Genomic DNA, 19,902 nt, shown 5'->3' with positions numbered 1-19,902 from the left:
TAAGTTCTTGTGCAAAAGGCAATAAGAGTTATTAACTAACATTTATTAAATAAAAGTTAACCATATTATTCAATGGAATAAGCTATTTATTTTTTGTCAAATCAATTATAACTTTAATAATACAAATTTTTTTTTTTAAATCACATTAAATTAAAGATAGGTATAATATATAATATAAAGATAACATTAATACTATCACAGGCAAAAATTGTTGCCTATTCATATTTAAAAATTAGAAAATAATACATTATCGTTTAAAAATATAATATTTTGAATACTGTAGTAAATATTTCATATAAATTATAAATAATATTAAGACTATTATAATTGGTTGTTACTTTTATAATAATACAATTTTAAATTAACTAATTGTTTTAGTTTTTGATACTTCATAAAAGTAGGCCGCCATCAATTTGGTCTGAAAATATTAATTGTTCATTGTAAATTAATAAATTATTTGAAACTTAAAATAACATTTTTGAGTATAATATAGACATAACTAATTATATGAATAGTAAAAAAAAAAATATTACCTACTAATAAAAGGTTGTCAATGTAATTAATATTTTTAACACCTTTACTGTACTTACTCCTTCGATGTAATTGCGCAAATCAAGTTTTTCATTTTGAGAATGAGCACCATCGTCTCCAGCACCCATGGGCAGCAATAAAACGTTTTTACCAGTCAATTCCTATAGGTAATAGTAAAATGTTGTACAAAAAATACACAGATATTATTTATAAAATACACACTTGTAATGTTAGCGTAACTGGAATTGAACCGCCTCCTCGCGTGTAATCTGGCTCGATATTATACACAGTTTCTGTTGCTTTATGGGCTGCCAAGTAATGAGCATTAAAAGGGTCAGTCATCCAAGGATTTCCACCTTCACCTTCCATTATAATCTAATGGAAATTCAATACATTATTACCGAAATATTTTTAAAGAATATAGAGTTGTGTGTGCGATTATAATACTGAATTTAAATTTTATAGTATTGTAAAATAATTTTATACTTAATTAACAACAATATTTACTTTGAGATTATTTGGACTTTGGCGATCTTGCCAAATCTTATTAATATATGCTTTTACTATATCAGCGATTTTGCAAGGATCTTGATTCGGTACTAATCTAATAGAGAATTTTCCAATCACTTTTCGAGGTATAACCGTTTTGAAACCAGAACCCGAGAAAGCTCCTTCTATCCCGTGAATCGACAAACTCGGATATCTCCAATTGCTCATCAGTAGTTCTTCCTAAAATTATTAAATTTTTTTTTTAATATGTCTGATAAAAGATTTTCTTAACTGACTTTTGATTCTTTTAGTGGTTTACACGCTCCAATTTCTTTACAATATGTGTTAACATCAAACTTAATTTTATTATACAACTCTTTTTCCTTTTCAGACAAAGGTTCTATTCCTTCATTTATGTCAGGTATTAAAATGTTCCCTTTTATATCCACTAACTGATTTAAAACATAAATCAAGTCCGACATTGCCTCGTATCTATATAATAAATAACAAATTTTTTTATAAATTACTTTTGTTAACTACTTTATAGCCGTTATTTTGAATGGTAGAATCACCGTTCATTCACCGTTTAATGAAACAAGAAAGAATTTTAAAACAATTTTTGTAAAATTTATACTTACACAGTGCCTCCATACATTCCACTGTGTAAATCTTTAGTGGAACCTTCTATTTCAATGCCAAAACAGCACATTCCGCGTAGTCCATAAGTCAAACACGGTTTTTCTGTTCCCAACCAGTAACTATCAGATATACATACATAATCAACATCATTGAAAAATGTGTCTTTCTCTTTTGTGAGTAATTCGTCCAAACCTATACTACCCGATTCTTCCATACCTTCAAACACAAACTACAAAAATGATGACTAAGTGTTATTTACATTAACAAAAATACTTTTTTATTTACAACCTTAAGATTGATTGGCAATTCAGTTCCTGTTTGTTGATATGCTTCAATAGCATGTAACCAACCAAGAACTGGACCTTTGTCGTCAGTCGATCCTCTACCGTATAATTTATCATCACGTTCAGTTAATACAAATGGTTCACTAGACCATCCATCAGATTTATCAGCGGGTTGAACATCCAAATGACCATACAGACAAACTGTAAGTTTTTTGGGGTTTTTACCCAAATTGCCTAGTATTACTGGTGGCAATGGTACACTTACTCCATTCAGAACCTAAAAAAAAAAACCTTGTTATTTGAAGTTAAAATAATCATGTAAGGGTTGAACATAGTGTAATCCCAAAATAATATGCTAATATTTGATTTAACGTATATTTACTTGAGATCCAATATCATAAAGCTCAGCAACTGCACCCAGAGCTAATAATTTAGACTTTGCCCATTCCATCATTTTAACAACTTCACTCCTCAATTCTGGATCAGCCGATACGGATTTTATTGCTACAGCTTGCGACAAAGTCTCCACAAACTTGTCTTTATTTTCATCAACATAGCTTCAATGGTAAACAAATATAAATAATTGAATAATCTAACACTTTAAAATCATAGAACTTTACTAAGACAAATGTGGTTAGTGTTTGACATTATATAAAATTAGCCTGTTTAAAAAGAGTCAAGTTATTCTAGCACATATGGCCAACTAACAATACAACTCAAGAGTTGTTTCAATCATAATCAGTTCTTAAAGATCTCATAAATATAACTGTTTTGTTTGTAAATTTGCATTCTCATTTTAAAGTCGCTCAATTTTCCATAAAATATATATTTATAGAAGTGACTTTTAATTAGGTATTTGGAAATAAATATAAATTATAAAAATTTGTCAAGCATTACTACAACATCCGAAAATTTAATGTATTTGTGAATCAAAAACATATAATAATTTATTAATTCTTTGAATTGATAGTGGTTGAAGTAAATAACCACTTTTATTTTTTATTTTTTTTTGGCTTTGGTTAGTAATGATGATCACATAAAATGTCAACTAAACACACCACTAGAGCATGCAGTTGCTTATTATTTTGATTTCTCACATGTATCCTTTTTTTTTGTATGATCTTTTGGTGATATTTTCCTTTCAAAGAGTTAAGTATTTAATACTTAATTTGTATCTTAAAAAAATATATGTATCGTGTATTTAGTTAGAAAATATAACTATGTATATTGCTTTAGAAGTTTTGACATTATTTATAAAACTTAATCAGGATTAAAGAACATGGCCTTACCAAAAAAATTATAATTTACAACCATTTATAAACCAAATTAGTACTAAAAGAAATAGCGAATATGTTATTTAAAAATAATTGGAGTAATTCCTTTGATATTAAATGTAGGGCATACATTAATACCCAAATTATACTATATCATTTAAATATAGAACAATGGACTACATATTTTATTTGAGGTAGCTTTCTGGGTATAAAATATTTACTTTACCAGACACCCTTGTTTTCCAAATTTTTAAAAATAATGGATTCCAGAGTCTGCCGCCACAGGCATGGGGCTGCGGTCGTCTCGCGCAATAATATTATTTAAGATAAAATAGCTGTAACTTTAAAACTAGAAGAGTCCGCTCTTTCCTGACTTTAGATTCGTAATCAGCGTAGAAAAAATACTATGAAATGGCAAAAAATCACAAAGAAAAAAAAAAAGTTTCCGGTAAATTTAATTTGGTCCGTTTTCTGCATTCTATACTTTATTTACTCATTATGGGATGTTTTTTAACACCGTGAAACATCTATTGATTATTATTTACATTAATTTGTTTCATGAAAACAAGAGTGCAATACGTAGGTTTATTATACAAAAGTAACTAAACAAAACTATACAATGCCTCCGTCATGATATTTTTTTATTTAACAATTTTTTTTAAATTTACCTGAAGATTTTAGCTAACGGTGCTCCGACCGAGGTGTGAACTTTTGGTTTAGACATAATGAAAAAATTCCAATTACTATTCGGTATGATTAACGAATAATTTTTAAAAAAATCAGCGAGAGATTAATACCGAATTGTAAGGAAGCCGATCAACGAATGAACGTAGAAACTAGAAATTATAGAAAATGACCAATCATAAATGTAAATACCTAATTGTAATAAATTATTATGTCTGCAGTCTGATAAGATACATACACGATTATAATGTGAAAAAAACAACGTTTTTATAGCAATGCATAGGCCGCTTGACGAATGACAAATAAGAATCGAATAGTTTCGATAAAAAAAAAACCAGGGGTTCAACAAATGTCACGCTTTAATAAGTGAACAACACGAAATAAGACTATACAGCATTCTGATAATTCTAATAATAATATTATACACATTATATATTGCACTACGTTTCAACATAATATATTCTAAAGTCAGCACTCAGCAATACAAAGTCAACATGCTTTTTTAAAAAAAATTAATGATCAATCAATAAACTCACAAGTCACAGACACCATTGTGTATCCCAAAACCTAAGTATAAAGGCGTTAACGCAATATTATTAGCTTCACCAACAGGGTTTACCTACTTAAAAGTTCAAAATGGTTTGTTAACATATGAAATCAAATAAATACACACTAATAGTAATTTTCCCAGCTATAGGTTGGTATTTAGTAAGTATATAACCGTACATTCACCTTTCTTATAGGAGGGGGGGGGATTGAAATGACACATTAATATATTGAAGGGCTATCACCGTTTCATACTTGAAACCTAATCCACAGCCATGTATTTAAAAATAAGTATCTTACAAATGTTAATGTATTTTTTTATTACAATGAAAATTGCAAACGTCTGTTTTTATTAGATAGCTCAATAATAACTTTGTCTGGTGATAAATCGTAATCTAGATTAATAGATACCATAGCCAAACCAATTATTCTAAAAAAAAAAAACACAATCACGTTCAACCGTTGTACACTGTATAAATACCATAAATCCATGTTTTTTTTTTTTTAAGTTTCTTTCTGTTATTCTGCCCCCCCCCCCCCCCCCGTATGTACGCTACTGACCATACGATTGTACATAATATGCAAAAATTATTAATTGAGCGGTTTTCTTGGAATCTTAGTAAAGTATAAATTCTGTACTTGCTTAAATACTTTTTTTCTTAAAAATTAGGTATCAGAGTTGTTACTTTTAGTAAATATATTCAGACTTGTCAATAGATTTATTGAGGTACCCTGATTTTTACGCTAGTCCTAATTACGGCTATGCTAATGACACTATAATTTATTTATAACGTATTATAAGTTATAGTAAGTAGGTACTCAATTACAATTAAAGTAACTATTAGGCCAACTAACGTTAAAAAGGGAAACACTCGAACGTCGTAATATACCAAATTAACATTAATTGTTCAATTACCAGTTAAGTATTATACTAATGTTAGGTACCTACTGAGAAATTATTATAACAATAATGCCTGGTGTATTTAAAAAGATATATTAGGTGTTATATTATGTAGGTTCCTAAATATCATTAAAAAAAAATAAGTTACTATAAGAAATTAGCTACCATTTAGATAAAACTAAAACGTAGTTATCTAAAGAATAGAGCCGGCCGCAAAAAGAAGCATTAAAAAAATTAGTGTTTTTTCAAGTTGTTACACCATATTCATTTTTATCGCTTAACTTATGAGCGGCCACTGTAAGTTGTTTACTAATATAAGGTTTATATCAAAATATGACACAGTTTTTAGAAAGGCATTTATACAAATTACATAATATATTGCCTATTGGTTCTTCACAGATTAAGATTCCAACAATATCGCTCTTAATTTTCACTGGATGAATAACGAAAAAAAAGTTTGGCCTAGTATATAATTAACACCTAACACCTTATTTTAATAAAGTTTAATGATTATTAAAATATATTAAACTTGTTCAAATATTTAAATTGTTTTTAATACCTATACCTATAAGTATTATTTGGTTTTAAACATAAATTACTTTCCAAAATAATAAACTCCAAGTATAATCGTGTAATTAGAGATAATTTCAATTAAGAACATCAGCATTAAGCAAATTTGTGTCACTGGTATTGCCTGCTAATTATCTGTTAATCGTGATCATTTGAAGTTTATTCAATTCGGAAGGGTAATGTAATATATAAGTAATATATACTAGTATTGAGTGTCGAGAATTTGTTATTGAGCATCTGTCCATCCTCAGTGTGCAGATGATCCTGTCCGACTACGAGTTATAATTTCGTCATGTCGTGGAAATTTTACATCTTTATACAAGGTAAGTGTTAACGTAAAGTAACAACTTAGAGGATCTACCAAAATTTGATAGTTTTTAGGCGAGTCTTAACACTAAATGGGAAATAATAATACGTAATAATTTTTAGTTTTACCCCGGTTTTAGTCACAACAATTTACAAACCCCCTCGTGTATAACTGTTCAGTCAATTCGGTTCTCCTAATTTTCCGACTTTTAGTCTTTTAGTGTTAGACTAGTGAACCCAGGGTTCAAAACATATCCTACCTCGTACAGTTTGAGGGTAAAATATACTTGAATAATAAACTCTTAATAGATTTATTTAAAACACAAAAAAAACTGCACATATTAGATTCGGTCCAATAATAAAATATTTTTATTGACAATGATTACACACATAAGATAGCTTCAGTAGTCTAGAACAAATTAAACAATAACATACTATTGTCAAAAGTTTATATTATGTATCCTAATATGTAAATTAGATAAAACATTGCTACCTACGCAGTTCCCTTGATGTTGTTACAAACAAATAGTGATATCAACAGAACAGTGAAAACTTAAGTACTAAATGTTAGTAAGACGGTAAACAAGTTGCGTAAATAATAATATTAGTAATAACAAAATAACCCACACGCGCCACGATCACTACACTGGTCTCTCAGATTTGTCGGAAAACTTCCTAGTTAGTTAAATGTTCCCTTAAACATTTTTCTGTAAAGTCAAGCCTCAAATGTATTTTTCTATACTATCATTGTAGCACTTTCATATAAAATATCCCACACACAGAAGACTTAACTAATATATGAAAAAATGTGTCTTGAAATAATTTATAGGAGCAGTTTTTGCGTGTTTTTGCACTTTCAATTATGTGGAATGTCAAAGTCAAGCATACAACACTGACACTGTTGGATATTCGGCTCCATCCGGATCGTATGGTTCAGATAGTCAAGAATACCAAAATCAATATAATACATACCCTGAAAAATCAAATGAAAACAGTGTACAAAATACCGATTTACAAAACCATCTGTATGGTGGAGGTACACAGATTGACGATGACAAAGTGATCATGGGTGTACCCAATGCTTACAGGACAAACGGCTTAGGGTCTACAGGAGGAGCTTCTCCCGTGCGTTATGGGAACGCTGTTGGAGGATTTTCTGGTTCAATAGGATCGGGTGGATCCGGACCTGGAGGATTTAGTGGAGTTGGTTTGGTAGGGGGTGGTGATGGATCTATAGGTGGAGCCAGCGTGGTAGGTCCAGGACCAGTAGGCGGACTTGGACTTGCTGGCCCCGGTGGTTTTGGAATTGTTCCTGGAGCTTTCAGTGGTCCAGGTTCGTTCGGCGGACCAGGTCCATTTGGTTTCACAGGTTCGTTTGGGGGTCCCGGACTGTTGGGATTAATTTTAGGGCCAACGGGTCCGTTCAATGGGTATTTGTCGTTCGCCAATTGGGCTATATTAGGTATAATGGTTTTAAGAAGGCTCTTGGCGCCTGTAGCTCTCATTACTAGTTTAATACCTTTGTTACGTTTCTTTAAAACGGTCGTTTTACCTAAATTGGCGTATTTTATAACCTCTCACATCAAAGACTACGACGCACGGCTAAGCAATGATTCATTTGATTTACAAAATCTGAACAATCTGTATGGAGTGATTAAGGACGTAATCGACGATGGACCATGTTTAAGAAAAATCATATGCGAAGCTGGAATCGTCACGAGTGCTCATCCAGTGGCACGATCAATTAAACGGTAAGAATGCGTTATTAAATATACTAATAAAACTCAATAAATGACATGTTTCAATCAAAAATTAATTGAAGACATATTTTTCGAAAATTGTCTACTCTTTTAATTAAAAATTGTGATTCTTACTTAAGATTTCAATCAAGCTATAATAACTTTTGGTAAGCGCGACTATCATACTGTTTAGCTATTTGCTACATTAAACAATTGCAGCTGTTTAGATATTACATTTTTTATTAAAAGTAGTAACTATGGTAATAACCGTAGCAGTACTATATATTTTCAGTGAAATTCTGAATTCACACACCCATTTGCGCTGTACAATTATTTATTTAGTTCATCATTTACGTTATTAGATATTTACACCAGATATTTACACTGATCTGAACAAACCAGTTGGCTCGAATAAAATTTGAACGTGCAAGTATCAAAGATCAATAAGCATGTTATTTTTGTATTGTACGGTTATTATTGCCAACTGCTAATGCACGCGTACAATTATGCAAATATATCGAGTGTAGAATAATTATGCAATATTGTAAAAACAAATATCTTAGCACATTTTAGTATTAAACTTTAAACCTAAGGGTTTATATAAAGTTTAATACTACTTACTACTTACTACTTACTGTAAGATTTAATATGAAAATTTTATTAATCATCTCAATTTATATAAACTTTTATATAGTTATCAGTAAGTAACTTATATGATTACTAAATAGTTACTCCTAATATTTACCCAACACCAACTTAATATTTGAATGCTGTTTTTATAGAAAAATTATAATATGAATCCTTTATTCTATTTTACAGATTTGCGAAAAAAGTGAATTTAAGAAATGAGTTGCTACAAGTTTTCAAGGATTCATTAATTGGAACTGTTTCGGAGTGCAATCAGTACATGTGTAAACGACATGCATAATAGTAATTGAAATAAAATATGTAAACAATTTTAATAATACAATTTCTAATTTATTCGCAAAATCATTATTTATTCGATATAGTTGTACGTTTTTTTTAAATTTATTGATAAGTTTATAAACGTTTGAAATTACTATAATTTAGTATTTACTTAAAACTTTTTAAATATAATATATTTTAATATACATTACACTATATATTATTATATTATAATAAGATACTTAAGAATTATTTTTTTATGTATACTTATTATTATTATTGTAATAAAATGAGGCAATCATTTTATATTGTACATATAATATAAAATGCTCAAATTAAAAGGAATCGATTTCGATGTATCCGCCAGTTGTAAAATGTATTCACGTTTGTGATTTTTGTTTTATTAATTTTATTAATCCTCGTATCTGCAGTCATTCTATAAGTATTTTAAGTGTTTAGTATTTACCTTTAACCTTTTTAATTATCATTCTGCAAAAAACTTTGTTACATGTCATATTTTAACACCAACGTTAATCAGCAACATGGTTAGGTAGGTACTGCAGAGTGCAGTAATAGTTCAATTCAAAGCAATGAGTGCGTTGAAATGTTGACAAATTAATGCCAAAAGGCGATAATAAATTGTTAGAGCAGATGTTGTAATCTTATCAATGAAAAATAGTATTTGCATTGCAGTAGTTATGTGAAGGTGGTGTACATATTACGAGCTCTTCAAAGATTATAAATCAATTTTTTTTTAACTTCTAACATAACCGGAACATTTGTCATAGTAATATAAATATTATAACTCGTTAAATACTTCTTAGCACTATAATTATTTATTTATTTCAGAAATATACTGTATAGTTGCAAAACGTTTTCCATTACTCTAGCTTTCAATGGGTTCTGTAAATAATATTAATTAAAAAAACATTATTTGCGTACTATTTGTATTAGAATTTGGGCCAGGCCATCCGCGGTAGGCCATTGGTGGCCAAATCTAAATGGTATGATGTTACAAACGTTTTTGTTATTTTATATAACCGGACATCGTTGGAATGGGAAAACATGCACACCGTGTCTAGAACTGATAGTATTAAAATGTAGGCGGAGTTTTGTTATTTCTTATCACGTTTCCGTCCTCATACCTCAATTTATTAATTTGAATACAAATTTCTATTTACATAATAATATACAGTAGTCAGTATATATTCAATGTAGATCACATGTAAAAAATGATGTAGGTGTACACGTTTTAGGGTGACAATAGAGTCGAAAATTTTTACCAAATTTCCATGGCGGAAGAGGAGGAATCATATCCACTGCACGAATGTGTGTTCTCTGGCGATGTCAAAGAATTTGCCAGAATGTTGAGAATCGAAGATTTAGCAAAAAAAGATAAACACGGTTAATGCTGTTAAATAAATTAATAGGGCTTGGTTATTGGAGAAGATTACTGTTGATATTTTATGTTTATAGGTAATACGGCGCTGCATCTAGCTATCATGCTTGGTCGCAAAGGTAATAAATTGTATTACATTTTACTGTAAATTTCTCTACTAGCAGCTATTTTGTTTGTATAAAAACAACATTATTGCAACTTTCATTATCTGAATTTCAGATATAGTGCAGTTACTGCTTGCTCACAACGCTCCAGTCAAAGTAAAAAATTTAAGTGGTTGGACTCCTTTAGCAGAAGCTGTCAGTTATGGGGACCGTATAACTAGTAAGTTGAATGGCTATTTATTTAAAAGCTATTATAAGTTATGTCCTGATAAATGTATTTGATTGTTAAACATACTAATTTTATTAAATTGACTTATTTTGTTATTAATATAAGATAGACAGCATTTCTTAATTAAAGCAGTGAAATTTTGGTACACTCATCGGATAATAACAACATTTGAATCAATGATTGCAGACCCGACATGAGTCACTTTGTTTTATAAAATTGAGTTTTTGTAGAAATACGTTCTAGTCAATATGTTTCCACACATTGAGTTTAATAAAAATTGACTCGTATCGTTTCTGCATTCATTGATTCAAATAATTTTAACTTCATTTAAAAGATATTGCTTATATTTAATTACAGTTGTAAGTTTTTCAATGACTAAATTGTCATTTTTTTTTACATGATCACTGTAGTTTTGAATAAATTAGCAGTACAAATTTCACTACTTCATATTGCTTAATTTTGTGTTATTGTATATTGTCAATATACAATAATATAATTAAACAAGTTTGAGTAGTTAATAGTCCATTTAAAATTATTATTCTACAAGACAGTTAGTAATTTTCAATTTAAATTATAAACACTGTAAAACATTGTCATTTAAAAATGTCAATGAATATAAGCGGCCAGTAGCTTTGGTGACCAACTCAAGCCTCTTGTAAGGCCTCCAAACCCTCAGATAAAAAATAGCTGACCCAACTTTAAATACTTGGATCTTAATAATGCACTATAAGTGGTTATAGAGTTAACTAATCCCAGCTGACTGAGAAAATGACTGTAGTAAAGTGGAAGCAAATTTCAATAATTTATTCAGTTCGAATTCTTTTGAAATAGTATCATAGGCGCAAATACAGGGAGGGGGCTAGGGTGGGCTTAGCCCGCCCAACAAAATTAGGTTATGCATACAATTTTGAAGTACAAAAATATATTTACTTATATATATATTTTAAAAATATGTCCTGCCCCCCCAAATTAAAAATTGAAATTGCACCTATGAATAGTATTAATTTAATTCAATTATGTTTAATTTAGTTTATAAAAAAATTCTTAATTATTTTAAATAATGAATAATTTATTTAAAGCTAGGTTATTGTAATAAACAGCATTTTTTTCTATTTGGAAATAGATGATAAAAATGAGTAAATAATATCAAATTTCAGCTAAGGAATAAAATATTGTACTTCTAAAATAAGGAGTTATCTATCTTTTGTATGTAATCGTTGTAAAAGTTATAGGTATGAGCCTACAATCCAAAATTGTAAGAGACTGATACTGATAATTATTTGTACTGTTGTTATCAAGACAATTTTCTTTTAGTAAAAAGGTAAATTAAATAGATCTTCTTTAGTTTATTCAATTAATACACTAAAAAAAACCGTAACAAAAACAAATTGTATCAAAATTTAACAAAACATAGTTTGTTTTATCTTAAACAAATATAAAGTAAATCTTATACTTTTTCTAAGTTTTCTTTTTGCGTATTTTCATTTTCAATTGAAGGAGTTGAAACAGATAATCCAGGTATGATGTCTTCTAAAGCAAAACATGCCATTTGAAACTCTATATCTTCATTATTTACAACTAATTGTTTTAATTGAGTTGACTTATGAAGACCACAAATTCCGTTGGCTGTTATTTGTTTACAATTAGTTATATCTAAATATTCCAAATTCGGTATTGTACTTCCAATGTAGTCTAAACCCCAGTCGTCTAGTACCGGGTTGTTTTTGAAACTTAACCATTTCAATTTGTATAAGTTTTTGAAATTTTCTAATCCTTCATAGTAAATAACCATGTCCGAAGCGTCAACAGCTTCAACAAAATAATTTGATTCGTATGTTTGTGGCAAATTAACAAAGTAATCATCTTTTTTATTTTCCCATCGAATAAAGTCATCGTGATCACGAAACTTAACTGCACCACCACGATAAACAATGTAATGAGCTATGGCTATGTCAGAGCCTAGAGCCTTGACACGGTCAGGTATATACCGTTGGCTGTATTTTTGAAATTCAATAGTTTTACGATAATACCATTTAGCTATAGTTTTCATAGTCCAGTCATAATTTAGTAATCTCGGTGGACCATAGTCGTCACCCGGCACAAGCCAAGACCTGAATGAGCTCACTTCGGTTTTTTTCTCATTGTGTCTTGAGCCCATCAATCTTTCATAAAGTTTTGTCTTCTCATTTTCCGTGAGAGCATTTTCGCGGTTCGAGTATCGTTTTATTCCATAGGTTAAAGGACACTTATTTGACAAAAACAATCTACGCAAATTATTCATACTAAAATATGCCAAATTTTGTTGATATAAGTATTAAAAATGATACAGAAAAAATATTAACTTATTACAATATACTATTGCGGTAAACAATTATACTATTATATACGCTCTCCAGTTAAAATTATTTACAAATTTAACAATTTTTGTAGAAAAATGTGTCTTTTTTTTTTTTACTTGATCAGATAGTAGATACCATGGGTTACTCTGTGGTAGATACTAAAAAATCTTATCGGATTCCTTTAAATAATGATAACCAGTATTCAGTGTAGCCAACAGGCGTAACGGTAAGAAAAATATATTGTGTTAAAAAACAAGTTGATTGGTAATATTAATTATTATTTCGTATTTTAAAAACATAATTTTTTTAATTAAAATATTTTTTTATTATTAGTCACATCATTGCTAAAGAAAATGAAACATCAAGCAAGAGAACAGATTGAAGATAGACGACCAAACTTGGTATCTGCACTAAAACAAGTTGGTGATTTTTATATGGAAATCAAATGGGATTTTCAAAGTTGGGGTAAGAATTATTTTGGAATACATTGTGTTCAAAACTATAAACACTAGTCTATATAATATGAAGATTAAACAATTTTGTTGACTTTTTCCTTATAGTATTCTTAATTCAAATGTTCTTATTTATATTAATTTTAGTTAATTAATATTAAAAAAAAAATGATTTGTTGAGATTATGGCTTACAGATGTAATCACCTCGTATAGTATACGATAACATAAGGCATCATATCGTTGCCTGTTACGAAAGCCAGTATGTTCAATTTTTTTCACATAGTGATAATTTTCAGCTATTTGAAACCAGTGTAGAACTAAACGTTTGAGTTTTCATCATTAAAGGCCCTAACTATAGTATACTGTAATGATGTTGAAATATACTAAATTTCGTGACATAGCAAAATGTACTACTTTTAGTAGTGATCCATGGATGTTACATGAACCGATATTTGATATTAGTGATATAATTTTTTTTCAAAACAGATATTTATCCCGATATTGTAAAAAATAAAATCCACCAGCATAATATATTATAATATTAATAAATTTATTGGTTTTATTTTAATATCAGTTTCATGGTTCAAGCAAAAAATGTTAGTTTTTCAATTTATTGGTGTTATTTCTGTAAAATATAATGGAATACCAGATATTAAATTGGTATCAGCCCCCACCCTTACTATTAAACGTATTTTATGAATTTTTAGTAAGTGGCATGAATATGTTATTGGAGTTATCATCGAATACATATCATTTACTTGTTTAATTTTTACAGTGCCATTGGTGTCTCGAGTATTACCATCAGATCTATGTCAGATTCATAAAAAAGGAACATCATTTAGACTAGATACCACACTAGTTGATTTTGCAATGAACGACATGAAATGGGAACGGGGAGAAATAACTTTTTTATTTGATGGTGACGCAAAACCATCACAGTCTCTTACAGTAATGGACAATAAAGCTGGTGTCTATCAAAAAGTTCGATATTTAGTATGTGTTTAATATTATCAGTAAACCTTTTTAATACAAACAATTAAACTAAAATATTTTAATGTTTATTTTTATTTATGCATTATTATTTATTATTAAAGGAAACTGAAATGGAAATTGAAGATGAAGTCGATCTTATGATGAGCAATGATATAATGACAGCTCAAATGTCAACCAAATCCATTACATTTTCCAGAGCGCAATCTGGATGGATTTTCCGACAAGACAAAAAAGTAAGAAATAGAAAATATGTGATAAATGAACACGTAAAAACATGTTTAAAAACTTAACATTAGTCTTAATGTTTATTTAAAATTTTCTTAGGCTATTGTTTTCTACTGCTTTATAATTATTATTTTTTAATTTTTAATGCCCCTTTTAAATAAGTTGAGCTTGTGCGATTTGCTGACCCCCCTTTGTCCCCGGACAATGTCTTTAACTCTAGTACAAAGTTAGAGCATTTTACCATCAATAAATAATTAAAATTTGTTGATTAATTTTTTTAGGAAACCATCGGAGATTTTAGTGCCGATTTTTATCACGTGAATGGCTTAACATTAGAATCAAAAAAACGAAGAGAACATTTGTCAGAAGAAGACTTACAAAAGAACAAAGCGATTCTAGAAAGTCTTACAAAAGGCGGATGTTCTATGAATATTGATTGCAATGGAGAGGTAATGAAAAAAATGTTATACTTTAAATGTGTATTATTTATGCTTTACATTGTAAAAAAAATTGTTTTTTAATGTTAGCCCGTAAGACGAGAATCGTTACCTTCTCCAAAACAGTCTCCTTATACATGGGAAGAATATTTAACGTCTTCAGCTGGGCAGCCTCCTAACTTGGCCAGAGAAATGGTTTGTAAAAATTCATCAAAGGGATTCAAAGCAACAGTCGCAATGGTAAGTAATTTATGAATTTTTTTCCCATTGTACCAGTTATTGTAAAGAACAGCGAGTAAAATATAATAATATTATTTCAGAGCATGGATTTTCCTTTATCCGTAGACATGTTAATGGATGTTCTCGAAGTTATTGCTCCTTTTAAACATTTTGCAAAGCTACGTGATTTTGTCAATTTGAGGTTACCGCCAGGATTTCCAGTCAAACTTGGTATTATTTTTAATTTACTATTATTAAGTTAAAATATAACAAATATTTTATATCAGATATCATACATTGTATAAGTTAAAAACTACAACTTGAAAATATTTAAAAAAAATGTGTTTAACCATCTATTCTGTCAATAAATAAAACTTAAAAATCAAGTTATTGTTAAATGTTAAAATATAGCTAAAGCTGCATCCCAAATTTTGTTTTCTACTTCAAAATTTAATGACAAAATACAGTAACTATATATATGGGGCATTCTGAGTCAAACCATGCGGTCATCGCCCTGACCTCAAATATTTTTTTTAAACTTCCTTTGATCTAATATGACCTTTATTTCTTTGAAATTTTTATCACTAATTTTGTGCCCCAAAATTTTAAAGTTATTTTTCAAAAAAAAAAAAAACAGATTTTGACCTGTTTTAAAATTCTAAAAATTTTAGCATAAAATCAGAGACTTAAATTAAATCTTTTCGTCTAATAACAGGAGTGGGCCTAGATTAATTTCTATTTTTTTTTAATAAAGAAATATTTTTTCTTATTTAAAAAAAAAAAATAAAAAATGTTGTGGTAAATTTTGATTTTATGCATATTTTGGGAGTAAAAAGTGAAAAATGTTCCTTACATCTTAGGTTAAGCTGTGTCTGTTGCTGCTTAATCGAGGATGGGTGACCACCCGAAAACATTTTTCTTTATTAAAAAATAGAAGTAAATCTCGACCCACTCCCGTTATTAGACGAAAAAATTTGCTATAATCCTCTGGTTTTATGATAAAATTTTCAAAAATTTAAAACTGGTCAAAATCTATTTTTTTTTTTTAAATAACTTAAAAAACCTCTATTGTTGGGGCATAATTTAGTGATAAAAATTTCAAAAAAATAAAAGTCATATATTAGACTAAGAGAAGTTAAAAAAAAACTTCAAAAAAATTTGTGGAGGTCAGGCCGATGATAGCGTGGTTTGACTCAGAATATCCCATTTACATTTATTAAATTATTTTAATCATTTTTGGTTTTTTTGCAGTTGTTGCCTTTTTTGGATTGAGCTGAGGCGTTAATAAATTGTTCATGCTTTAATTTTTAGTCATAATCCTACATATTTTTCAAATAAACTAGTTATTCATAAACTAAAATAGCTTTTAAAAATGTGTTAAAATTGTATTATTTTTTTTTGTTAATTATTCGTATTTGGTTTATTACAATATAGATATTCCTATACTGCCTACGGTGTCGGCAAAGATCACATTCCAAGCTTTTGAGTTTCGTAATGATATTGATCCCGAACTCTTTGAAGTGCCATCAAATTATGTTGAGGATCCATCCAGGTTTCCAGATTTATGACGGCCCGGTGACAAATCATTGACTCAACTCACTTGGCATCCTGTGATTGATGTGTGTTGTTACATGCATACCAATAACTAGATGGTGCGCTATTTCTTTGGGTCCTTTGGTCGTCTATTGAAAACGCCTAAAACAGATGCTAGAAATTACCATGTTCTTTTTATTTTTTTCATTTTTACTTCTTACGATTTCTTTCATGCCATTTTGATTGATTTTACTAATTTATTTCTTGCACAAAGTATTTATGAATTTCAATTTTTTATGTTTAAAATATTGAAATTGTTCAATTGATCCATCCTGGAATTCTAAGCTATTTTACACGTATTATATAATTGTTATTGCTAATACTGTATTTTTGTATTACTTGATGCATTTCCCCCAAGTTTGTTAGTATTAATTTCTTCTTTAAAAAGTATTATTTCTGTACACTAAACCAATTTTACAGTATTTCTTTTTTAAATATTATTTAAATTATGATGTAATTTTAAAAATGTGTTACTGCTAACTCTTAAAATTTTATTTTGTTCTCACAATTGTTTTTGGTATCATACACAAAGTTGATTTTATTATTTAGTGATGACATACAGATAGTTACTTGTAATTGTTTCTTCTTGTATAGACAGAAACATATTTCTTTCCTGTTATCTCAACATTGTATACGTTTATGTACTCTCGTACAATAAATTGAACTATTTTTTTTAAACTAATTTATTTTTTAACAATTGTGACATTTTAGGAACATAATAGGCTTGTTATTTATTTTTACATCTAATGTCCATTATTCTTTTTGTTTTTGTAGTAAAAAATAATTGTTTTGTTGAAGTGTTTATGTAAATCCTATCTCGTATTACTTTGAATAATAAACAATGTAATAAAAATTTAACCTTTGTATTTCTTTGTTTTTATCCCTCGTCAATTTTAGTTATATATATGAAACCATATTATCACTAGACGACTCTACTTTATTTCATATTTACTATCATGTTACAGAACGATATCAATATATCATTATTCATATTGATTCATTAATTATGTACACATCATTAAATATTGACATTAGTCTCATGATAACCTAAATGTTATTTATGTATGTATTGTGCTTATGATTTATAAGGTGTTTACTCTTTTATATTCTGAAATGCTAAGTGTAAATTTTAAACTGACGAATTCATGACGTATTTGTTTTACATATCTTGTAAAAAGACTCATCTTAAATGACCTTGCATTATTTAACATTTAATTTTTTAGACTTGCATCATAATTTCACCACTTTGTCAAACATAAGATAAACGCAATTATTTTTTACAAAACATTCTTATTATTGTATTTTATATAAAAACATATCTGGGGTATAATATTTGTTTCTTATTTTGTATGATAAATAATACAATTTGTTAATACTGTTCAATAGGTATCTTAAAGGTCCTATAATTATTTTTGTCATAAAATACCGGTATATAGTGTAGGATAAGAGTGGAATAGTTAATATATATTTAAATGTATTTTTTGATAATTGAGTTTTTCGGTCCCAGGGACAGGATGGAACAGTGGGAGGTCACTTTATGTCCTCTTCCTATCAACAAAACATTTTTTAGGAATACTTTGATAATTATTTTCTAATAAACACTGAAACGAAACTGTAGATGATAAAATCGAATAAACTATGTATCATTTTATAGACAATAAATGTGTTTATAACGGTGTTTTAAGGGGAACGGAAAGCGCTATTTATTAAGGGGCAAATGATAGGTAATATTTGACTAAAATTTATCTAATAGCCATTTTTCATATGCCTACTAATTTCAAGGCGAAATCATGTTACAGTTTACTAATTATAATACTTTTAAAGTTATTTTTCTCCGAGTTATGACGAAAGTTTGATAAAAAATGCCTTTCGTAGAAGTCATTTTCTAGCGTATCTATTAGACAGATTTCAAGTTTTTTTTTTAATGCGTAATTTACTGTTTTTCCGCGCGGGCTAAAAGACCGATTTTTGATTTAGCGATTAAAAAAGTAGTTAGATGTATTAGAAAAAAAACTATAAAAAAGTAAAACTAAAAATGCTTATAAATATTTTTTGAAAACAAAAATAAAAAATCGGCCTTTCAGCCCCCATAGAGAAGATGTTAAACTATAAAACAAAAAAAAAAGTTATTGAAATCGGTTCGGTAGACCCGATTAAATTGATTACCCACCCTGTAACACTTTACTCCCGGCCTATTTCTTTAAGATGGAGCTCAATTCGATACCATACTGTCATTTGCATGAGGAGGAAGCTATCAGTGACTTCTCTCATCTCCTTTTTGAGTGTCCCTCCCTTACTTCCGAAAGAATCTCTCTTTTTAATTTCCTTGCCTCGCATGGCATCTCTAATCCTAACACTGCTCTCATCCCTAATTCCGGCGCTGTTCCTGTAATTAATGCCACCATATCGTTCATCTTGAGCTCTGGTTATACTATATAGATTTTTTTGTTTCTCTTTCCTACCTATTTGTTTTTTGTCTACACTTAACTATAAATTTTGTCTTTTCGTATTACACTGATTTAGATTTCTTTATGTACATCGTATTAACTATTGTAACGTGCTTGTAATTTTGTTAAATAATATTATCAAATAAAGGCTAATAATTTTTTTTTTTTTTAAATACCCATCAACAAAAATTTTAAGATAATATCAACAGTAAATAAAATAAATAGCTATATCAAATTGTATAAGAATTAATATGTTTGTAATTGTGTTTTTACCTTTGCTTGGGATTTCCTTAATTAAATAAGTTTTACTATATATTTAAAAAATAAACTGTATAATTTACGATTTTCTCGATTTTCAATGGGTACGATTTTTGATCTATAGAATTGCTACATAAAAAAAGTGGTTCAAAATATATCGTATTTAAAAAAAATAAAAACTTAATTTTATAGGTAATTATTATCTTCTTAGCTCCGCATCGAAGCTAAAAAGTTGAAAGCTATTTTCGTATTATATTTAAATATAATACACGGCTGCTCCCCCAACCTCCCGTCTTCCCTTGATTTCAGGTCTGCGAGTAGAACTGCTGTCAGTCAG

At 28.8% G+C, this 19,902-nt stretch overlaps 4 protein-coding genes across 5 annotated transcripts; 2 read left to right on the top strand and 2 right to left on the bottom strand.

Moving 5' to 3' along the window:
• Positions 1 to 201: 201 nt before the first annotated feature.
• LOC126833669 (cytosolic non-specific dipeptidase) lies at positions 202 to 4,546 on the bottom strand. 2 transcript variants are annotated; one of them, XM_050565125.1, is made up of 9 exons: positions 4,438 to 4,546; positions 2,326 to 2,500; positions 1,948 to 2,220; positions 1,659 to 1,888; positions 1,317 to 1,512; positions 1,039 to 1,260; positions 754 to 906; positions 591 to 692; positions 202 to 418 (listed from the first exon to the last, which is right to left on the bottom strand). In XM_050565125.1, exons 2-9 carry the CDS (start codon positions 2,395 to 2,397, stop codon positions 362 to 364), a joined length of 1,305 nt encoding a protein of 434 aa, XP_050421082.1. In that variant the 5' UTR covers positions 2,398 to 2,500; positions 4,438 to 4,546; the 3' UTR covers positions 202 to 361. The 2 variants fall into 2 exon arrangements, with proteins under 2 accessions (XP_050421082.1, XP_050421081.1); XM_050565124.1 differs by lacking the exon at positions 4,438 to 4,546 and adding an exon at positions 3,886 to 4,155 and having other exon boundaries at positions 203 to 418.
• A 1,593-nt stretch (positions 4,547 to 6,139) lies between these two features.
• Positions 6,140 to 8,958, top strand: LOC126833697 (uncharacterized PE-PGRS family protein PE_PGRS36-like). The gene is made up of 3 exons (XM_050565180.1): positions 6,140 to 6,241; positions 7,054 to 7,975; positions 8,783 to 8,958. Exons 1-3 carry the CDS (start codon positions 6,211 to 6,213, stop codon positions 8,889 to 8,891), a joined length of 1,062 nt encoding a protein of 353 aa, XP_050421137.1. The 5' UTR covers positions 6,140 to 6,210; the 3' UTR covers positions 8,892 to 8,958.
• A 1,024-nt stretch (positions 8,959 to 9,982) lies between these two features.
• Positions 9,983 to 17,398, top strand: LOC126833570 (ankyrin repeat domain-containing protein 13C). Its single transcript, XM_050564990.1, has 10 exons — positions 9,983 to 10,273; positions 10,346 to 10,387; positions 10,488 to 10,592; positions 13,274 to 13,405; positions 14,169 to 14,386; positions 14,488 to 14,619; positions 14,893 to 15,060; positions 15,139 to 15,288; positions 15,369 to 15,498; positions 16,702 to 17,398. The coding sequence occupies exons 1-10, from the start codon at positions 10,162 to 10,164 to the stop codon at positions 16,833 to 16,835; spliced, it is 1,323 nt and encodes a 440-aa protein (XP_050420947.1). The 5' UTR covers positions 9,983 to 10,161; the 3' UTR covers positions 16,836 to 17,398.
• Positions 11,933 to 13,076, bottom strand: LOC126833571 (distal membrane-arm assembly complex protein 2). The gene has a single exon (XM_050564991.1). It carries the CDS (start codon positions 12,880 to 12,882, stop codon positions 12,049 to 12,051), a length of 834 nt encoding a protein of 277 aa, XP_050420948.1. The 5' UTR covers positions 12,883 to 13,076; the 3' UTR covers positions 11,933 to 12,048.
• Positions 17,399 to 19,902: the final 2,504 nt, after the last annotated feature.

The sequence above is a fragment of the Adelges cooleyi genome, unplaced genomic scaffold, assembly GCF_023614345.1.
Source record: "Adelges cooleyi isolate 19-005CV unplaced genomic scaffold, UGA_ACOO_1.1 ACOO_flye_CR_arks_rails_tigmint_CR_PRNA_2, whole genome shotgun sequence".
NCBI lineage: Eukaryota > Metazoa > Arthropoda > Insecta > Hemiptera > Adelgidae > Adelges > Adelges cooleyi.
The sequence above is the reverse complement of the archived record's forward strand: the minus strand, read 5'-3'. Positions and strand labels throughout refer to the sequence as shown.

Excerpts from the sequence above, each read along its gene's own strand:
- LOC126833669 (XM_050565124.1), bottom strand. The coding sequence starts at position 3,941 with ATGTCTAAACCAAAAGTTCACACCTCGGTCGGAGCACCGTTAGCTAAA. Across the intron at positions 1,889-1,947 it reads AATTGCCAATCAATCTTAAG|TTTGTGTTTGAAGGTATGGA; the intron begins GTTGTAAATAAA and ends TCATTTTTGTAG. Across the intron at positions 907-1,038 it reads AAAGTCCAAATAATCTCAAA|ATTATAATGGAAGGTGAAGG; the intron begins GTAAATATTGTT and ends AATTTCCATTAG.
- LOC126833697 (XM_050565180.1), top strand. The coding sequence starts at position 6,211 with ATGTCGTGGAAATTTTACATCTTTATACAAG. Across the intron at positions 6,242-7,053 it reads ATTTTACATCTTTATACAAG|GAGCAGTTTTTGCGTGTTTT; the intron begins GTAAGTGTTAAC and ends AATAATTTATAG. Across the intron at positions 7,976-8,782 it reads GTGGCACGATCAATTAAACG|ATTTGCGAAAAAAGTGAATT; the intron begins GTAAGAATGCGT and ends TCTATTTTACAG.
- LOC126833571 (XM_050564991.1), bottom strand. The coding sequence starts at position 12,882 with ATGAATAATTTGCGTAGATTGTTTTTGTCAAATAAGTGTCCTTTAACC.
- LOC126833570 (XM_050564990.1), top strand. The coding sequence starts at position 10,162 with ATGGCGGAAGAGGAGGAATCATATCCACTGCACGAATGTGTGTTCTCT. Across the intron at positions 10,274-10,345 it reads AGCAAAAAAAGATAAACACG|GTAATACGGCGCTGCATCTA; the intron begins GTTAATGCTGTT and ends TTATGTTTATAG. Across the intron at positions 10,593-13,273 it reads TTATGGGGACCGTATAACTA|TCACATCATTGCTAAAGAAA; the intron begins GTAAGTTGAATG and ends TTTTATTATTAG.